Raw genomic sequence first — 21,982 nt, forward strand, 5'->3', positions numbered from 1 at the left:
TATAGTTGTTTTGGTGAGAAGATAGTTCACCAGTGGAGCTTCCCCCCCATCCCATAATGCCCATTACAAACCATATCTATGTGTGCATATCTCACCAGATGACCCTTAGAAGTGTAATTCTGCAGATGTGTCAACTTTCTTAAAATATGTATTTTCACTTGGTAGTTTCGAAACATGTAATCTCTCCCTTTTCAGAAAATACTAGGACATTTTTATTACATTGAAATGAACACTGTTGACAGTACAACTTATCAGACACATAATTTTGAAAGAAGCCCACGGTTATTTCCTAGTTATGAGGTCAAAATGAAACCATGATAAAAACTGTGTTTCAATAATCAGTGTCTACTCACGAAATGTTAGGAAAACAGCTGAGCTAGTGAGCCTCCAAGTGCATCAGCTTTCAAGAGAGACAGACTCAGGCGGCTTGTACTGTGACTCAGGTGCCTCTGAGGATTTCTTCCCCTAGTGATGTGTTTCTCCCAAGACAGAGAGCAACTCTCAGCTGGGTCCAGTGGATGAAAATCCAACCTTATCAAAATTCCTCTTGTTCAGGGCTGGGAAGGTGGCTCAGTAGGTAAAGCATTTGATGTGTGGGCATAAGGACCTGAGGTCAGGGAAAATCAGGGTGTGGTGTCACGCACTTTAACACAAATCATAGCAAAACAGAGCCAGGCAGGTCACTTCCTCGGAACTCACTGTCCACCAAGCCTGTCCTATTTGGGGAGCTCCAGGACAGAGAGAGAGAGACCTCCCATCCCCCCACAGATAGGTATCTGAGGAACAGCTTCAGAGGTCATCGTCTGCTCTCCACACACATGTGCACGTGCACTTGTAGACACATGTGGATACTCACGCCCAAGCACAAACTTTACACTATTGATATTCTTGTAGTAATGTATTCTCCACTGAATACAGAGGTCTGCACGTGTTTATAAATAGAAGGGAGTGAGGTTCTTGGCTCAGACAACTATAAACATGATTTTTTCTCAGTGATGTGCTCAGAACTTTCTAAGAAATATGCAAGAGTTATAATTTGTGGCGGAGTGCCCCTACAGTTGTGACAATAACAAGCATCCCAACAGATTTACAAGCCATCCCTTAAGGTGTTACCATCTAAGTGGTGTTAGAGGAAGGGGGAAAAAAAAAGAAGTTTCAGAAATAAGTCCCTTGAGTAACTTCTGGGAATTTGCACATATGTCTGTTCTGTAAACAGCCTGGGTAAGATGATTAATCCTTTCCCCGTGCAGCTATGACGTTGGTATCATTTAGATTAAAAAGTACTATGTACACGTGTGTACACACATGCCGATATTTCTTTATCAAATGTATTCAGCTAGCATTCCATATGATAAAGCCTTGACAGTTTATCTCTTATTGGATGCACATTTTAATCTCTTTCGTAGATTATTTTATGTGCACATTTTCTCCAGGGACTAAAATAGGTGGGAAATAAGTATCGTAGTTACGGTTTCTTATTGCTGTGACAAAACGCCATGACTGAAAGTAGCTTAGGGAAGAAAAGGTTTATGTCATGCGCAGATCCCTGTCCACTGTGGAGGGAGGAAGTCAGGGCAGGGACTCAGGCAGGAATCTGGGGGCAGGAACTGAAGGAGAAGCCAATGGAGGGACAACGTTTACCTGCTTGCCCTCACGGCTTATGCCAAATTGACATGAACCTAGCCAGCATGACAAGCATACAAACCAATCCAGTATTTAGGACACTGATGACACACAGATGAAGGTGCACACTGTGTATCAAGGGGGTAGACAGACAGACACTCGGAGACAGACAGTAAGACAGACTGAGCAGCACCACTGACAGAACACAGCAGCAGATGAAATGCTAACTTTAACGAGAGGGTGGTGGCAGGCCTTTTCTGTAGGTGGTAAGGCTGGAGCTGTGCTTTGAGGAATGAATAGGAATCTGCTAAACATTAAAAATGCCCTATAGATGGCTGTAGATGGAACCACCAAAACAAAACAGCACAGCATTAAGAAGCTACAACAAGGCCTGCAAGACATGTGCATGCTTATCGCTGAGCTAAAGTCAATATGAGACTAGTGGCGAGGGAGGGGTGACAAGGATTTTTGGGTCTGGGAAAACACGCTGTGTGATGTTGTAATGGTAGATACACGCCTGTCATTATCCATGTCTGTAGACTGCACCACACCAGGCAGGCGTGAGCCCTGGTGTAAATCAATTGCAGCAGGTGTTCCACTCTGGTAGGGATATCAGGAGAGGCTTTGTATGTGTGGAGGCATGGAGATAAATGTGCTTTCCCCTCAGTTTTTCCATAAACCTAGAACTGCTACAGTTAAAAAAAAAACGTCTTGGAGAACAAAGGACACAAAATCTATGAGCTGGCATGGTATCTGTGTATCAGTGAACAGTGCAGCCCTCCAGAGAGCAGAGAGCAGAGGGCAGAGGCACTGCTGTTACAGATCGGGCTGGGGAGCAACCCTGTAGGGGTGCATGAGCCACCGGGGCGCCCCATCAGCTTTGCACAGGAGGAGGGACTGCCATTCTGCAGGAAGAGGAAGTGACCCAGAAGAGCCAGGCAGGATGCAATTACTGCCTTGGAAGATGACCAGGTACCCATGGCTTCTGTCACCATGCTTGGCAAAATGTCCCTAGGATTCTGAAGGCCCAGACAAGAATTGTCTTTCTCCATGTACTGTGAGAAGCACACACTTTTCTTCTAGTCTTCTCTCGAGGCTGTAGTCATCACCCCTTATACAGAAGACAATGTGTGTGATTTCCAAGGGCATTTTGTGCTGTCTCTGGGAGAAAAATGCGAGGTCATGAACATGTTGCCTAGTTTCTTTCTCTTCTCGACTTCTGGTCACATCCTGCTCAGTACACTCTTGCTCCCCTCTTTTTTTTATTTTACTATCTTTTATTTTATTTAATTAATTTTTTTGGATCACATCTAAATTGTTTTCCTCTCACTTGTATCCTGCCATTCCTCCCTCCCTCCCGCTTTCACCCTATTCCCCTTTCCTAGGCCTGTGGCCGAGGGGGACCTACTCTGCCACTCTATGGTCATAGGCTATCAAGTCTCATCTTGGTAGCCTGCTTATGCCGGGCGTGGTGGCGCACGCCTTTAATCCCAGCACTCGGGAGGCAGAGGCAGGCGGATCTCTGTGAGCTCCCCTCTTTTTATTTTCTCTCATTTGCAAAAGTTACAAAGAGACTATATGGTGATCACAAAGAGGAGTTCAAAGATGGAAATAAAGCCATGAGAATACATATCTAAGAGATATGCACTAACTCGTGAAGAATTGCACTAAGCATTTTTCTTTGCATCTACATCTAGCCCAGGTGCTGGGATTCCACCAGTATCATCACGCTCTCCCTCCTACAGCCCCCCACCCCCTCCCACACGCACGCACGCACGCACGCACGCACGCACGCACACAGGCACACAGGCACGCATGCTCTCTCTCTCTCTCTCTCTCTCTCTCTCTCTCTCTCTCTCTCTCTCCTTCCCTCTCTCTCTCCCTCTCTCTCTCTCTCTCTCTCTCTCTCTCTCTCTCTCTCTCTCTCTCACATCCTCTGGCTTCTGGTAATTGCAGGACTTGTCAGTGTGTGCGCGCATGATTGCCTTCTCCACACCTAAGACCATCATCTCCCGGCTGACCCTTCTAGACACTGGTGCTGTTTGGCTTTCACAGGTAGCCAGCCCCCTGTGTCTCAGCAGATGGTGTGACTGCCCTGCTGGTGTTATGGAAGAGAAGGATACCATTCCTCCCACACCCCTAGGTCTCAGGGAGAGATACAACTCTGGCACACAACAGCTGAGATCAGCTGTGTCTGGTAACTGTGTCCTTCTAAGATCCGTAGCCGCATAGGGGTCTGTTACCCGCTGTGGTTATATCTCATCTGACTGTACGTAGCTCCAGCTGTTCTCAGCGTCAGAACAACTGTAGGGCTGTCAGCGGGAGATCTAACTAGGCTGTGTCCTTGGCCTGCTTCCAAATGACTAAAGCCAGCTTTCCCCCTTGACGTCTAGAAGTGGCAGCTACAGGTAAGCAGCTTAGCTTAAAATGAGAGAAACCGCGGGCAATTTAAACAGAAGATCAACAAAAGCATTGACAGATTCCTCCAGGAGAAAGTTTAATTGGAAAGGAAGGGGTATGGTGGAAATCGATAAAACTTTTCCTGAGATTCAGGCTGCCTGAGGACAATGGCCAGGAGTTCGGGGGATTTCTGGGAGAGGTCTGGGTCTGGGGGTGTTAATAAGAAAATGGCTTTTGCTTTTAAGAAATTTCCTCCTCTTGGTTTAATGCGATGTTTGTATGTAATACTCAAAGCAACCGGTTTGCCTTTGGACTTATCCTGACATTACTGTATCTATGGTGGGTTCTTCTCTGTGTGATAAGGGAATAACAGACAGGCCTGTTCCACAGAGAAAAGGATGCTCTGAGCAGTGGCATTAGGCATTAGATACCTGTTGAGTCCCAGGAAGGCTGGAAAACCAGACTTGGAAGCTATGAAAACAAGAAGAGTGGATCAAGTGACATCAAAGTGTTGGTTCCAGCAGAAGCCACAGCTGTGTCTGTCCAGCAAGCTAAGCTAGTGTAGCAGCCACTGCCGCTGCTGGTGATGATGGTGGTGGTTGTAGTGGGGGCCTTGGAGTCTGCACAGAACACACCCGGACACCAAGTTCTCAGCACAAAGGGCATTTATTACCCCAGAGAGTGGGATTGGGATTGATCATCGGACATTGGAGCTTTGGTAGTTAGACCTTGGAGTTTTAGTCAGGCATGAGGAAGTGGCCAAATAAGGGAGTAGACCGTGGGGGCCTAGCTTTACTAATATAAACTAACAGTTTAGCAAGGGAGAGGGAAGTGGGGAGGGCAAGACCTGGGCCATGTTTGCCATGCTTGGACCTGCTGAAGAGCCCTTCAGTGGTGGAGGTGCTGGTAGTGGATGATGGTGCTAATGACAGTGGTGGTGATGGTGGTTGCTGCTGATGCTTAGAAGCACCCTAGTGACTCCCTTGAGATGGACGTGACAGTGCTATTTTGGCCTCTAGCCACAGAAAGTAAGTCATGCGATTCCCTGCTCTTCTTATATAACACCAAAGCTCCTCACCATGGAAGCTTCTACATGTTCCACATTGGTCACTGGGAGGATCCTTTCATAGCTCCAAGTCCTTTCAGTTTCTATACTGCCTGGGGATTGCTCTCGCCAGACTAAGGATGGGAATTCAAACAAAGGGTCAACAACAGAAACAAGAACGATGACAACAAAAGAGACCCGATGGACTCAGTTCCATCACTGCATGGCACAAGAGGCATAGGGGTTTAGAGCCGCTAAGTCAGCTGAAGGCAGAGCTTCAGTAGAGTCAGGCAAGGGCTACTTTCTAACTCCTAACATGAGATGAGCATTCAAGGCCATGTTCCTTCTTTTGATTTTTAGGGTCTCTGTTTCTACTCCTCTGTGAAGAAGCAGCAGCAGCAGCCTCATGTGCTCCTGCTAAGAGTCACTGCCTAGATAACAAACAAAACAAACAAAAAACAAACAAACAAACCAAAACAAAAAAACTAAAGCAGAAAAGAGAAGGGAAGAGACAAGTGAGTGGGGACCATCATCTACTGGTAATCCACTACCCTGTGAGGGGATGCTTGATTTTACCCAGTAAGTGTGATGTCTGGTTTATGACCACAGTCCTGCTCTGTACCCCGTCTTAGCTCCCAGGCAGGATTTGTATCCCTCCCAGGTAGTTCTGGCAGGTTCCAGAGCCTTCTCAATCCCCATCTTTACCAGGAGCTCTGTTGCAACCCCTCTCACAACTGATCTGATGACGATAACTGTTTCTTCCTGGTGAACACTCACGATATAAAGAGGAAAAGTCACTTCCCCTTAAGAAGAATGAACCTCAGAGCACAGGAGATGCCAATCCTTTTCCTCTTTCATAGTGGAATAATCCAAGATCTTAAATTTTTATTTTTTGTGTGAAGGGGTGTTTTGCCTGCACATATGTTGAGTGCCGTGTGTGTGCCTGGTGCCCATGAAAGCAGGAAGGTGGTGTTAGGTTTCCGGGAACTACAGTTACCGATGGTAGTGACCTGCCACATGGATGCTGCGAATTGAACTTAGGTCCTCTGGAAGAGTCGCCAGTGCACTTTCATCACTATGTAATCTCTCAAGCCCCAAACTCTTAAATAAAACTTCACTGTTAAATCAAGAGAGCACTGAGAGCACAGCCAATCTCCTGTAGGTTGCAAGGCGACTCAGAGTCAGGGGCTGGATATAACTGTGTTTCAGAAACCAAGAAACTGTGGTACTAGAAAGTGCTAGTAGAGGATACTTCGGGTGACTTTGGTCTTTGAAAGAACTCAGTAAGTCATGCCCCTTCTTTGTCATTCCAAATACGAACTAATAAGTGTACACAAAAATACCTATATACTTTACATATGTAGGTATGTATGTACGTACGTACATCCACATACATCTTTTAAAAATGGAATCTTAATGTATTCTCTCAATATTGTTGACTATGGTTTATCTGTAAGCGGATGGGTTGCCTAATACAAGCCCAGAGTTGGTATCTTCTTGGAGCAATCTTGTTCTCAAACTGAAAAGAAGAGTGGGGGCCAGAGTGAAAGCTCGGTGGCCACCTGTGTCGTGGTGGCTGGAGCACCTTGTGTCACCTCGGGAAATGAGTATTTATTCTACGAGAAGGCTTGAGTGCCCTAGCTACAACGCGGTGCTTAGCAAAGTAACACTGGGTCTTGAACTCTGTTGGCGGTCTGTGTCATTGTTGCTGCAGACTTAGGGCATGCTGTCCATGGATGGACATCCTGCTGCAGAAACATGTATAGAATAAATTGAGAATTTGGATGAGTAAATATTGGTGGATAGGTAGAGATCTGTTTGGATTGTTCAGAACTCCGCAGATATGGTTCCTCAGTAGGTTCCCCCTGTTCCTTCTTACACACCTCAACTAGAGAAAACGACCTTTCTTCCACTGTGGTGGGGTCTGTTGAGCACCTGTCCTGGTGCTGCTTATGGATTGTTCTGGCCTCTGGGCCAAAGCTTCTGTGTATTTGGCTAACACAGATGCAAAGACCAACCATTGTAGTCGACACACACCAGAGGACATGAAAAGCACCCTCCCCCATTCACTTCCCTTCCTCTTTCTCCCTTTTCTCCGATTTGTCCTTAGGTACTGAATTGTTACCTTCAATAACAACTGAGGCAAGCTACCATGGGTAGGTAGTTACAGCACCCTTACAAGTTACGCTCAGGTGCTCCCACCCTGGGGCCGCTAGACTGTGTGTGTCTGAAAAAAGAACTACTTCGCTTTTCAATCTCCCCTCACCTTCTCTTTCCCCTTCTTCCTCCTCCATTTCTGCTTGTTTTCCTCCCTCCTCTCCCTCCTTTTCTCTCCCCTTTATTCCTTTTATCTCTTTCTCCTCCCCTCCCTCTTCCACTCTCTCCTGTCCTCTTTACTCCTTTTCCTTTCTTTCTCTCCCCGCTCCCTCTTCCAATCTCCTCCTTTCTAACTCTCTCTAATCACACTTTGCTCCTCTGCCCCATCCCCCACTTCCTCCGTCCTCCTTCCTCCCACCTCCACTTCTGCCATGTCTTTCACAATTAGAACAGCCCATGATGTATAAATGTACTCATAATTAGGTTTTAAAAAGATTGAATTTCCAATACAGACCATCTGTTCCAATAACCATTTATTTCCAAAGGTTAGCAACCACTAACTTTTAAAATGTTCAATTAAAGTCTTTCTGGCGGCCCAGCTGGGTTGCCCCTGCCTGAGTGCGCCCCATCGTCTCTCTTGTTCCTCCTTTCTCCACTGGCCTTTGTCTTCTCCTTGTTCCCTCCACTGAAACTCTAGCCTAGGTCACTGGGACTCCCAGCAGGTGGCCTGGAGTTTTGAGTGCCACCATCAGCAGGGGGCATCGCCAAATGTGCTAGAGAGGCTCCTTGGGTCATCTTGTTCAGAGGAGAAAGCAGCCTAAGAGTTTTAGCTTCATCTGTCAAAAGTGGTGATCTGCTATCAGGACACATCTAAAGTCAAAGGGAAGAAGAAGAAAAAGAAGAAGAAGAAGAAGAAGAAGAAGAAGAAGAAGAAGAAGAAAGGAAGGGGAGGAGGAGGAGGAGGAGGAGGCACAAAAGCAGTGGACGGATTCCACAAGAAAGAGTGCCAAAGAAGAAGGCTCACAATTTTCTATTGGGAAAAAAGACCATGATCAGGGTCCTTCCTTGTATATGAAGGAAGTAAAGAAAAAGGAAGCTGAGAAGTAGACATCTGAAGGGTCTGTGTTTTATCTCCCAGCACGAAGAAGCCATGTTTGAGAAGGGCCAACCCACCATCTAGCAGTCCCCTGCGAGGCAAGGATGGTGGTTCCAGTTTGAGCGAAATGGTCAGCATGAAGAAAGGACTCCTCTGCTTTCTACTTTATAAACACCTAGAACTGGCACCTTCCACAGTAATGAAGTGTGTGGGCTCGATGTGACAGTTACAACAACACTGCTCATAGTAAGGCATCTATCAGCCAGAATAATGTCTAGCCATTCTGCTAGAACATGGTGCAGCTTCAAATGTCATGGATGCCAGTGGTGACCCTGCTCTCTAGTATGCTTATAGTGAAAACCTTATGGCTGCCAAACTGAGAGCAAATCCTACAACTCTTGGCAGAAAAAGCAAGGATGTTTCCTCCTACTTTTACTTGTTGTAATGAAGTACAGATGGAAGAAAGCCAAGTTCTAATTTATAAAGAAGCAAACACACATGCAATAGGTAAATGGAATAAGCTTTCCAGTAAGTTCTGTACTGGTGGGCCTGGTCCGACATCCTTCAGAAGAGGATGATTATAACTCTGATACCAGTCGGAAGAGGTGTGGACCTAATATAGACTGTATACAAATAATGAAAAATTAAAGAACAACTACAGAAGCTTGACAATTCCATGTTAGAATTACAAAAAAAAAAAACAAAACCCCAAAACATCCCACAAAAATCAAGCAGGAAAAAAAATCCAACGCTGAAAAAACTTGTCTGAAGAGGATAGGAAAATTTTTATAAACGAACACGTGTAGCTATTTCCTCTGAATTGAAACACTCCCTGCTGGAAGGAGGAGGGAAGTTCCTAAGACTTTGCTAGTAATCCAAACCTATCAGGATGCTGAGGAAACTTGAAGGCACAGGAAGATCCTGAAACTTAGGAGATTCACAAAGGTTCTCAATGAGGTTATAGGCGTGCTTGCAATTGGAGGAGCATATTGCAGGTTCTGTGAGTTGTCAGCTATTCTGGGGTGAGCTTTTTGGTGATGCAACTGCTCTTGGGTCATCCACGGTCCTAAAAGCAATACCTCACCTATATTTCTTGCTGCTGTGCTAAGCCAGACATGTAAGGAACTGTTTCTTTGGTCTGTTGTTGGTGCCATCTCTGGGGGAAGAATAGGTATTTGTCTCTCTGGGAAACGTCACACAACAAGTGTACTGAGAAAACACACTCTCTGCGGTGTAGTTTAGAGTGAGGAAAGGAAACAAAATGAATTAGAAGAGCTGAGTTAGATTTAAAAATAAAACAAACCCTGAAATACGACAAAAGGAGGGAACATCAGTGAAAATGGGAAGTATAGTTCTCACGGAAACTTAAAGCCCAGAGAATTTGATATCAATATTCTGATTAATGTGCTTTTAAAAGGTAAGCAGTTAAGAAATGACCCAACTGCTTTGATAATGTCACCACAATTCAAATACGCAACCTTGTATCTTCAAAGGTTCAGTGCAAGATCTTAGAGTGCTTCTAGCAACCATCCAGAGAGATTAAGGTCACGTGAGCCCATCACAACTATGGATTGTTTAGCAGAGACCATGCAAAACTCATGGAGGTGCACACGCCAGATGTGGACTTAACATCTTGGACAAAGCCACTCCCCTGGTGCCTGTCTGTTGCAAATTTATGTAAGAGTTTGGGACCCAATATAATTTTATATCTAAGGAAAAAAGAAACCCAGTAGCACCAATTTCAAACCCATGGCATTTGGTAGGAAATCTGGAAGTCTTTGAGGATGCCTTATTTTATTATTTCCCCTTGGGCTCCAAAATTTGAATTCCATTCAAGTTTCACTACTGAATGGTTCAGTTGACTGATGCATGTTAAGGTCACAATAATGTATGCCACCATGTTCATAGCAGCCTTATTCATAATAGCCAGAACCTGGAAACAGCCTAAATGCTCCTCAGTTGAAGAATGGATAAAGAAACTGTGGTACATTTACACCATGGAATACTACTCAGCTATTAAAAACAAGGAATTCCCGAAATTTGTAGACAACTGGATGGCACTAGAAATGAACATACTGAGTGAGTTAACCCATATGCAGAAAGACATACATAGTATATGCTCATTTATAATTGGGCACTAGCCCAAAAGGCATGTCCCATGAAAGTCTTCACTTACTAGGAGATTGGGATAGATGTGAGGACATCCTACTGAGACTCTTGGTAAGAGAAATATAGGAGAATGGGGAAATAGAAGGATCCAGAGAGTAATAGAAACCTACAAGAAGAACATTGTGATGAGTGGAAGCTAATTACCAAGCTTTACTGGACCCTTAGTTGTTCCTTTCCTTAACAAAAGAATACCTGGCCCACAGCCATGACCCATATGCTTGACCCTGATCAAGTTAGGATTATGCACTGCTAAGACTGGCTTATATCAGGGCCCTACAGCTACAAGCTTCCTATGTTCCACTTTACAACATTTTTGCTTGAAAGTGATTGTATTACCTTATTTTCTTAATGTGTTTTTCAATGTAGTATATACCAAACATGGAGAAAATAGAAACTTGGGAAAATAAGTATATGCCATAGGGATCATGGCAATGTGCTTTGGCAGATTGTTTTTATTACTTTGCTTAATAATTGTATGTTTTAATATCTGAGGGTTTTTTTTTGTTTTCTCTGAATTTACATGTTTATTAGTGATTGGACTATTTACTGGATGCTTTCCTTTTTCCTGTGGTGGCACAAAAGTGCTGTGAAATTGTTAGTAATTATTCTATGTGGTCCTCATCATCACTGTGTATGCCTCATGGATCAGGGGATGGAATTTACTGAGTAAAAAAAAAGCTCTTTAGACATATAATAGTAGCTTAGTCAGGATCCCCACTACACACAAGGCTACACCTAGAATTTGAACTCAGTGACATCATTTACTTAAGATAAGCAGACAATGTCCTACAACCCCATCACACCACTGGACAGTATATAAGCAGATGCCAAGAGCAAGGCTCTGCTCTGCACATCTGGAGAGACACCACCTTGATCTGCAATGTGGCTGGAGTCTCCCCTAGAATCCTGGCCCTCAAATCACATACCTCTGTGGCTCTTTGTTACAAAGTTACAAAACTGGACATTATATTCCAGTCACACTGATGAGCAGGTTGGTTTGGGATGTTGTCTTAGGGCCATAATTACAAATGTAGAGTCTGAAGCTGTGTGATGACTCTAGGATAATGAAATATAACTTTCATGATAAAAAATAATGTATGCTAATGATGGAAGATGGCAGAACTTCTACAATATATTGAAAAGTCCATGGGGGGGGGAGTGTCTATGCTCCGTGACTTTTGATTCAATAAATGTGTTAAAATGGTCTTCCTGGTATGGAATTAAGAATATTATTACTTATGAATGTAAATTTTTCTTTATTACAGGTGAATTTTCATTAGGCTTCAGTGATTAAAAAAAAGTGTCATTTTATTAAAAAAAAAAGCTTTGCAAGGCAAAACCTCAGTGTATTGAATTGAACAGCCAGTGAAATGTGTCATGCTGGATGTAACTCTATGTATCTCTGTATTGATATCTATCTATCTATCTATCTATCTATCTATCTATCCATCCATCGATCTATCCATCTATTGGTATACAGATAGACCACTTGCATGTTTGTACTTATGTAATTTCCATGAAGAGTTTTCTGCATGCTCTCAGTCCTGTGTGTCTAGAGTGTCTCTGCTATGGAAATTATAGACCATGGTGTTAAAAAGCCTTCTTAAGTCTCTAGAGTTGCTGATACTTTGTGGCTCTTTGTTACAAAGTTGGAACTATTAGTTATACGTAGACCTTTTAGAAGAAATCTTGGCAGAAAACACAGAAGGAAAAACCCAACTTTTAGCAAGACGGTGCCTATTATCTTTCCACTGGGAGAAATTATCCTCAATTCAATTGTACTACTGTGGTGACATGTTTAAATTTCAACATACACCATGAAGGAGGGTCCTACACATCGAGATCCTATTCCTGGCATCTTTGTTGCAATGTCTTTGAATAAAATCTCCAGTGTCCTGGCTAAAAACACACTAAAAATACTCCTAAGGCAGACAAAACAATCTGGAGAGTGTTTGTTAGAATCCTAAGAAATCACATAAAAACCGTGAGAAAAGCAGGTACTATAAAGGAGCTTTAAAAAAATCAAATGAAAAAAATAGCCAGGGAATGAGCAAAAATACCTTCCGGCTTTCTACAATAATGTTTCTGTAAACAAACACAAGCAGGGGATTGTTTTCACAGCCACTGGGCACGTGGCTTGTGCTTTTGAGGTTCTGAAGTTAGTAACCAGAGCTGCATGCACACATTCTTTTCCGAGCGGCCTCTTCCTCCCGCATATGAGGCTCACCTCTTCCTTAGTAGAACTGCCCAGACACAGATACGGAGTTTTGAGTTCTTCAAGATTTCCTGTAATCAGCATCAGCTGGATATAAGAGCTAATTCCCCCCCCCCCCGCCCCCCAACAACAACAGTGTTTCCTAGTATTTTGTAACGGTATCTGTTGAAGGAGTTGAAAACCAACTCATCTGTCCTAATCAGTCTGTACAGTGAGGGAGACAAGACTGGGTCAGGAACACACAAGAGCCTTGCCACTTCTGCCCAAGCACCACATCCTCCAGTCAACCATGGGTACGGAAGAGATGTGGTTTTGCGTAGGGACGGACGGCACCAAGGAAATACAGTTCCATTCTGTAAGCAGCATGAGACATGGGGTTTGAGGATTCAGAAAGGACGAGGCTCGGGGCCCTCAGTTCCCCTCTGCAGCTCATTCTTCACATCCCAGATGCCATTAGGAGCTCTTCGTAGTTTCAGAAATTTGATGAGAACCAGGAGGAAGTGAATGGAAAGGCAAATTAAAAAAATAAATAAACAGACCAAACCAACCAACCAGCCAACCAACCAACAACCCTGCCGTAGTGAACTAAGTGTCTATGGGACTCAGCTAGGGTTGGCACAGAAGAATCAAGGAGAATTTTTCATAAATTGAAGCGATGGTGCTTATGTGGGGTAATGTATGCAGAAAGGGACCGGGAGGGGTGCGCCTCCTGAAGCTGAGTGGAACTTGTCTTAAGCTAAGGAGGGGGACACGTTTTATCAGCAAAGAGAAGCAGTAAGTCTGGCACTGCTTACAGTGAAAGAGAGACTTGAGCCTTTACACCAAAGGAGCCAGTTAGCAACCACCATGCACTTGGTAGATGCTGCCAAGACCTTTCCAGCACTCATCTTCTACACCCCCGGGACAAGGTGGCCTTTCTTGTTTCCATTGTATTGAAGCTGAGACATCTGAGGTTGCTCGGCTGGTTAGCTGTAGGGACAGCATGTGTCTCAGGTAGTCTGTCCCTGGACTATGTCCCTAAAAGCCCCTTCTACATGGTAGGAGTCGATGCATACAGAGTCGAAGCCTGAAGCTCAACACGTGGCATGGGCTGAGGCTCCCATATGTTGTGAAAGCTGATGTTCGCTGAAGGCAGTTGTCTAGTGGCTGTGGGATAGCAAAAGTACAGATGCCCAGAATAGTAGATATTGCTACAACTCAGAGCTTATTTTTTATAATGAAATATGGATACATGCATTTTTCCATAGACCTATATGTAGCCATGCCAAATATTTCTTAATTATATGTTCCAAATATTTTCTGAGCATCATTCCTGGGAGTACAGGAGCACTCTGGTCAGTGTGGGCAGGAAGCAGAAGGAGAGATGGCTGCCTTGCTTGTGAGCCCGCTGATAGACGGTGCCATTAGGGCAGCAGCACCCAGCACTTGCCTTCTCTTTCATCAAGTGAGCCCGCTCCTGTCTATTGCAGGAGGTTGCCTTCATCTCCAGCTTTCTGTATACTCACCTCCCTTCTCTGCCAAGCACAGCCTCCTTGAGATGAGGGTTGTGTTCACACACTAGTTTAGAATATAACAAGCACCACAGAAACATTTAATGTGCTTTAGTTTCATTATGCACTTGAGGAGGGCGGTTTGTAGCTAGGGACACGATAGTCCCCTTGCCAGCAACGAGATGAGCATAATGATCTGCCATCGACTCCCCTTTTGGGCTCTGGACTGTTCGTGCCTGTCTCCAAACTAAACCAGACCACTAGGTTCCTTCACAGTCAAAGAGTCTAAACTGCAGCTCCTCAGCTCTCTTCCATCCAACACTGGAATTCAGGAACTGAGCAGAGCATCTCCTGTGGTTCTCAGGTAACCAACCTCTATTGTGACACTTCTAAGAAAAAAAAAATAGACACTTTCATGCTATATCAATAATATCGATATATTATTTTTCAGAAGGCCTTCCTGGGGATATAAGGAGACAGACATACAGGGTAAATTGGTTATCCCACTCTCACTTTGTATGCTAACTATCCTGAGTAGTCAGAGTGAGTGGGCTTGCTTTGTATTTCTTCAGCTTTTCCCAGTATACGCAGTGACTACTTTTTATTCCCCATCTTCCCATAGTGGACACAAGATGGCTTGTTCTTCAGAAGGATTGCATGTGGTGTCTTATGTTAGAGTCAACTTTTTTTGTGGGTGGCAATTTTCTTTGAGCAGATCAATTGTTGAATAACCTGCAGAGCTGTTTCCATCATTAAGCACAGGGCTGAGAGTTAATTACATCAGAATTCTAATCTTGCCTCTGACCCTCATTAGCAGCAGCATTTTGTGCAGGTCCCTTAGCCCCTCTTGGTGTCTGTTTTATGTCAGTAAAATGAGGATGCAAATGCAATGGGCCTCCCCGTGCTCTGAGATTCTTTGTCTTCAGAGACATCAGGAGCAGTGAGCAGGAAGCGGATTTCCCACATTGTCCCCAAGAGCTGTGTACTTTTGCCAAAACCAACCTAGGCAATGTAGATCTGGTGTTAAGCACCCATTTCATGTATTTATGCCATCAAATGATACTGAAGCCCTTCAGTGCCAGAGTCATCTTTTCCAGCACCAGTTCTTGGAGTCTAGACAAGATTTAGATCATCCCAAGCGGGGCAAGGCTGGGTTAGACCAGAGTCACCAGAAGGGTCCTATCAAAGATGCAGCACAGTGCTGGTATGGTTCCTTTGTATCAGTTTAAGTCCCAGTCTTCAGGCATATTTTTTTTTACTACCTAAGTGCTGAGCCCTTTAGAAGTAGGCATGGGAGGAAGCTCCTTTTGACCTTTTAGAAAGGGACCTTGTCATTCTGTCTCATCTACTGTTACATACGGTGATGCAGTCAACATGCAATGACCACAATACTAAGTCAACATGTGGTTAGAGAAATGAGCATTCCACTGTGCATAAAGAGACATACTAAAGCTTGGCTGGAGCCTGCCACAAATGAGGCATGGTAGGTGTGTGTGTGTGTGTGTGTGTGTGTGTGTGTGTGTGTGTGTGTGTGTGGTGTGTTATGATTCCATTTTCTTTTATTTTCCTTCCTTTTGTTGAAAGGCATAATAAGGACTGTGGGCAATGATCCTACTACCTTTCACAAGCTAATGCTATTTCTTCCCTAACCTATTATTTTAAACACTGCCAATGTGTGAATATCCCCGAATGTCAGATTCACCAATAGAACAGTAGTAGCACATGGAAAATGCCAGCGAGCTCTTCTTGGGAAGCGACTACAAATACACTTGTGACTCATCAGAATTGGGCTGTAGTAATAGACTCACCCAGATGAGATTTAAAGACTCCAGCTCCAAGTCTTGGGTCTTTCTAAACCACCTAGAAACATCTCGGTGTGCATTCGCCAAACAGGGAGTCCACAGGTGTTATCATAGTTTGACTCAGCTCCTTATGACTGGAAGAAAGTTTTGGGGACCTGCCTTCTGCATCCAGGATACTGCCTCTGACTTGCCTATCCCCCTCCTTCCTTTTCTCTTCCCAGAAAAAGCAAGTGAGTCAGACCAAGATCCGGGTCATCTCAACTATTTTGTTCATCTTGGCTGGCTGCATCGTGTTTGTGACAATCCCTGCCGTCATTTTTAAGTACATCGAGGGGTGGACAGCCTTGGAGTCCATTTACTTTGTGGTCGTCACTCTGACCACAGTGGGCTTTGGTGACTTTGTGGCAGGTAAGCAAACCTGGACATCCTCAGTCACTGGGGCCTTGGTGGGGAAAACATTCTGCTTGGATGTCCTTTTCCAAGTCATGATGCCAGGGGCTGGGGATTTATTTGGCTCAGTTCTAGTGTGGTTGGCCAGAAATCCCACAGGCCCTGGGTCTGGGACCTGAGCCTTGAGAAGAAAGCATCAAAATCATGGTAACAGGAACTGCAGGTATTGTAGAGGAGGCAAACAAAATGGCTCAGTGTTTGTCAATGCAGTGTGGTATAAGCAGCATCAGCAGCATCAAGTTTTCTCTTATTTGTTATTGTTTTGCTGCCGGAGAAGAAAGCCAGGCCCCTCCTAGTGCTATCACCACTGCATTATGTGAGGGTGAAGCAGATTTCTCACTGAATCCTGGACTTTTCAACTGCATTAAGGCCCCTTAGGGCAACTGATAAAGACCATAAGTAGCCAGAGGCAAATATCAGGCTCAAGAGCAGTTGGCATAGCTAACTGGTCTGCAGTGACCAACGGGTAAAGTGCCCGAGGCTGCGGTGAGAGTCACTGTCTCTGCTACCCAGCTGCAAGACCCCACCGGTGTGGTCTGGATGGAGTCCTAGAGGCCGGGAGAGAAACTGAGCTATGAGGAGCAACTTCCAGCCTGTTCAGTCTGTACGCCTATTTAGGTCATCCCTTAGCAGCCACCATAGATGGTGGCCCCTAGGGAAAGTCAGATGTGGTTCCGAACTAAAACAAATACCCCTGAGAGCAGAAGCGCTAAGAGATGCTCCACACCAACTTTAAATGCTTCACATGGTAATTTGCAAAGGGGTAGTGGCCTGACAGTGACTGTGCTAGCATCACTGACCTGAGTCCTATGGACAGTTTGAGCCCTTGTGATGGACCCTGCTCTCTAACCAATAGCTCCATCCAGTATGTTAATCAGTATAAAACACAGAGCTCTGGCTGCGAGAACTGTGAGAGAAAACTCTTCCGAGAACGGGAGTGGCCTGGTGAGCTGAGAAAAGCTCAAAGCCTGTGATGCTTTTTAGTTATTATCACTAACCACTGTGGACATCCTGTACATCTCAGGACAATTTGGCCCTTCAGCTTTTATTACTCCAGAAAGGATGATGTACACTGTCCTCAGATCTGTACTGTGTGGGCGAGTGTTCCTTACTAGTGCCTACAGAACTCTATTTTCTCCAGACTAGGGTCTCCTAACAGGCACAGCACTGACTGAAAAGGACCAGGTTCTTGATTTATTTTTTACATATGTATGTGTGTATATGTGTCTGGGTGAGCACAGGTGTTTGTTTGTGTGTGTGTGTGTGTGTGTGTGTGTGTGTGTGTGTGTGTGTGTGTGTGTAGCGTGCGTGCACGTGCTCCTGCAGATACTGAGTGCCCTTTGCTGTCATTATCTCTGTACATTCTTTTGAGGCAGGGTCTTCCCCTAAACATGAGGTTCATGCTTTCTTTCTTAGACCAGAAGCCAGGAAACCCCAGTGAGTTTTCTGTCTCTGCCCTGCTTGGAGTTGGGATAATAAATGTGTGTGGAATGTCCAGCTTGTTTGGTGGGTGCTGGGGTACTAACTCTGGTTCTCAAAGATTGCACAACAAGTGTTCTTAGCTGGTGAGCTGTTTCTCTGGCTCCTAAACCAGTCTCTATTAATATCCAGTTTTCAGAGCTCACATGATCAACCTGTTGAATATCTGCCTGGAAATGCACTTAGTGGGATTTTGTTAGTGTGTTTGTAAATAAGAGTTCTGTTGGTACTTCCAGAGGATTGGCTCTGGGATCTCTGTAGATGCTAAAATCAACAGATGCTGAGGGTCCGTCATTAAAAAGCAACGTGCATGTTAAAAAAAGCCTGTGCATGTTAAACCATTTGTCTGTAGATGACATGTGATACTTAATGCAATGTAAATGCTTCGTAAGTAGTAACCACACTGTATGGTTTAGGGACTAACGAGAATAAAAAGCCATGCACAAGTCTAACACTGACATAATTTTTTTGGAATGTTTTTCGTTCGCCTCTGGTTGAATCCACCCAGACCACTTATGGATACGAAGGGTCAGTAAGTGATAGGAAGGGTTCCTGTACCATTCAAATATCATATATGACCAAGAGATGACAGTCACTGTGATCTGATAGGGTATCAGCTCTACCAGAAATACAACTGGGGGTGGGAGTGAACCACTCAGGGATGATTCCTGCTTTATTTTATAACTGACCCACGTTGGGACAGTCTAATGACACTGCAGTATTTTACCATCCTGGCTGTGAGTGCACACAGAGCTTGAAGTTCTGGCTATGGCTGATGAAAGAAAGGCTACCCAGAAGAACATGCTAAGCATTGTTGGCTAATGCACCCCAATGGCAGTCTTGGCTGGATGCTAGTGACTTGCAAAAGTAAATATTTACTTAGCCCAAAGGGGAAAGAACACTTAAGGAAATGGGCTTAGCACGAATGAGGAAAACGATCACCAATTCTGAAGAACTTTGGCTAAGGGGGAGAAAAATGAAGGCCACTGAGCCAAAGAAAGAGGGACCTGACATCCCAGAATCGTTATTTTTTTTACTGTTTATCTTTTTATGTGTGTGAATGCCTCCCGCCCTGCTCACACATATGTATGTGCATCACATATGTGCCCCGATGCCCTTGGAAGTCAGAAAAAGAAGTGAATCTGCTGCAATGTGAGTTACTACCATGTGGGTCCATCAACTGCATGAGCGATAAGTGTTTGTAATCCCAGAGGCACATCTCCAGCCCCGTTCTCATTGCAGTAGAATTCATGGATTGTGTTGCAGACTGGGTTGGAATTTATTAAGAGCCATAGTTCCCAGTGGGTGTCCATCAGGCTTTCCAAGCTGTTGTTGACCCCATAGAGCTGAGCACAGTTTCGGCGAAGCCAAATATGGCGACAGCCGCTACCCAGTGGGAAAGGCTAGAAATCTTTCATCACCCAGTGTCCTGATTGTTAGTACATCATCCTTATGAGTTTTCTTAGAGGAACCCTGTCTGTGAGTGGTGCCCTCAGCAGTGCTAATATGGAGGCTGGAATAAGTAGGCTAATTATTTGGAATAAATGACCATTTCTATCAATGGAACAGCAAATCAATACCAGTAGGCAGCTGGCCAATTTGGTTTGATAGATTTTTACTGTAGTCCTTACTTACAAAACGATAGGTTTGAACTCGTTGTCCTCACATGTACAGTTTAGCTATAGAGTATGGTGATCGTAATTGCCTGGCCTAATTGACCCCCTGGGTGAGCATATGTAAACACCATCACTTAGCATCAAATCACTATTTCATGGATCAAAATCTCAATAATGCCGTTATACCTAATTTTATTTCTGCATACCCACTCAAGCTCTCGGTAAATGTACGTGAACTTTGGAAGGAAATAATTCCAAGTATTTGAAATCATTTGGCATCCTGTCCTAACTCTTCCTCTCTTCTCTCTTTCTTCCCCTTCTTTGCCTCCACTCCTTCCTTCCACCTTCCTTTTCCCTCCTGGCTTCTCCTTTCTTGTTCTCTTCCCTTCTTCCCCCTTCCACTCCTCCACTCTGTCATCTTCTTCTCCCCCCCGCCCCCACTGCCCACCTTTCTCTCTCCTTCTCAGAGTCAAGTTCTTACTACGTAGCTCTGGCTCACTGAGAACTCACTGTGTAGCTCAGGATGGTCTTGGACTTACAGTGGATCCTCCTGCCTTTGCCTCTTCAGTGTGTACTACCATGCCGAACCCTCACAGTATTGAATCTGTATTAATAAGGTAAATCCAGAGAAGTTTGAGACAAACAGAATGACAGGTGGGCCCGCGTCTGAAATAGTTTTCCTGTGAAGTTAATGCTTTGTCAGGGAGAGTAGATGACTCAAGGCGGCCACTGACATTTTTCTGTTACAGAACTGAGGGTTATTTTTAGTGGTCAAGAATCAAAGAAATTAAGTTAAGAGTAAGACTCCAGCTTATGTTGTGCCTTGTTTCCTGAAAGCCTAATGGCCTAGGGCTGGACATGGAAATGCTATTTCCCTTCATGGACTGGGATGCGCTCTGTGAAGACCAACTGCTTGACCATATTAAAGTGCCATTTGGTTGTTTTCAGGGGGAAATGCTGGCATCAATTATCGCGAGTGGTATAAGCCGCTGGTGTGGTTTTGGATCCTTGTTGGCCTTGCTTACTTCGCAGCTGTCCTCAGTATGATCGGAGACTGGTTGCGGGTTTTATCGAAAAAGACAAAAGAAGAGGTAGGATGCCTTCCCAACCCTAAGAATGTCCTTGACATCCTTCGTTGAGAAATGTCCGCTTCTGTCTCCATGCAAGGATTGTGTGGCTTCTTTTCCTATTTATTTAGGAGCTAAGTTGAGTGGTCAGTAACTGTTTCTAGATCCTTTAGTTAAAAAGAAACTGCTTTAAAAGGGATGGGATAACCATTGAGATGTAACAAGAATAAACATCCATAATGCCAGTTCCAGGGTATGTGATGCTTTCTCCAGGAATCCATGGTGCATATACATACATGCACATAAAACATTCACTCATATAAAAATAAAAGTAAATAAAATTTTAGGAAGTTTATGTTTCAAAAAAAAAAGGTAAAGAAAAAATGAGGGTGCATAGTGGCTTCAGAAAAAAAAGTGCAGTCACTCTGTCCAGCAAACACATGGGAAGCTTCGTGGACTTTTCGGGAGCCTGTGCAAGCTGGCCTATCCTTCAGGGTTCAATGCCAGCCCGAGGATGGCCTGTTGGACACCGCTAGAGAAAAGTCACTCAACTGTGGCTGGCCAAGAGGAAATAGACTCAAGGGGTCCTTTCTACATTATTTCCCAAGTCACCCACTGTCAGATCCTTGGATTTTTTATTCCTCTTGCCAGACACCTGCAGTCTTTGCTACTTCAAGAAATGTATTTGAAACTCTACACTAGGGCAAGAAAAGGAAGGCAGAAGGGAGGGCACATAGGACATTCAAAATGCCATTCTTCTTCGAAGAGAGGAAGGTATGCAGGGAGAGAAAGTTCAAGAAACAGGGAGAAAGCTCAAGAAGGACAAGAGAGGGGCAGACACCCCATTGGAGAGCAGCTGCTTAGTTTGTTTGGTGAAAGGGGACAAAGGGACAGTTTGCTGAAGGATCTCTGCCACCTCTCCAATTCCCGAGCTTACACATTAGTATTCCTGGCTTGTGTAAACATTGCCAATGCCTTTTCCAGGTTTATTCCCAAGACGGCCGGCCCACTGAATACTGGCTTTAACAAAAGAGGAAGAAACAATACAGACTTAGACTTTGCTCAATGCTAAACATTGAGTCATTCACCTCTATGGGGAAACAGGTTGCATATGGGTTCTGTGTACCAGGTTGATGAGGCAACCAAGGGATTTGGTGATGAATCTCTAGCAAAGCTTCACTTTCTCAGGAAGTATTTTGGGTGGGCTTTGGTGGGAGAATGCTAACTTAACCTGGGCCTTAATCAGGGAAATATGATTATTGGGTACCTTGGTCCTTCCTCTGTCAGGCCCCTTAGACACGGTTGTAGGACGGCTCCAATAGAGGGTGACTAACCATGCCAGTTTGTCCAGCACTGAGGGAATTTCCTTGGACACAGGACTTTTCCCAGGGACTGAACCCCAGGGCCTTGCACATGGTAAGCAGCTGCTCTAC

General features: G+C 44.5%; 1 protein-coding gene across 7 annotated transcripts in view; it reads left to right on the top strand.

The window, feature by feature from the left end:
- Positions 1-21,982, top strand: part of KCNK10 (potassium two pore domain channel subfamily K member 10) — a 145,170-nt gene that overhangs the window by 112,591 nt on the left and 10,597 nt on the right. For all 7 annotated transcript variants that reach the window (XM_084792986.1, XM_084792984.1, XM_084792982.1 and 4 more), the window contains 2 exons: positions 16,159-16,345; positions 20,431-20,573. In XM_084792986.1, coding sequence (XP_084649112.1) covers positions 16,159-16,345; positions 20,431-20,573 — 330 coding nt within the window. The remainder of the gene's footprint in view (positions 1-16,158; positions 16,346-20,430; positions 20,574-21,982) is intronic.

This window comes from Acomys minous, assembly GCF_964271855.1.
Source record: "Acomys minous genome assembly, chromosome: 8".
In the NCBI taxonomy this organism is placed as follows: Eukaryota; Metazoa; Chordata; class Mammalia; order Rodentia; family Muridae; genus Acomys; species Acomys minous.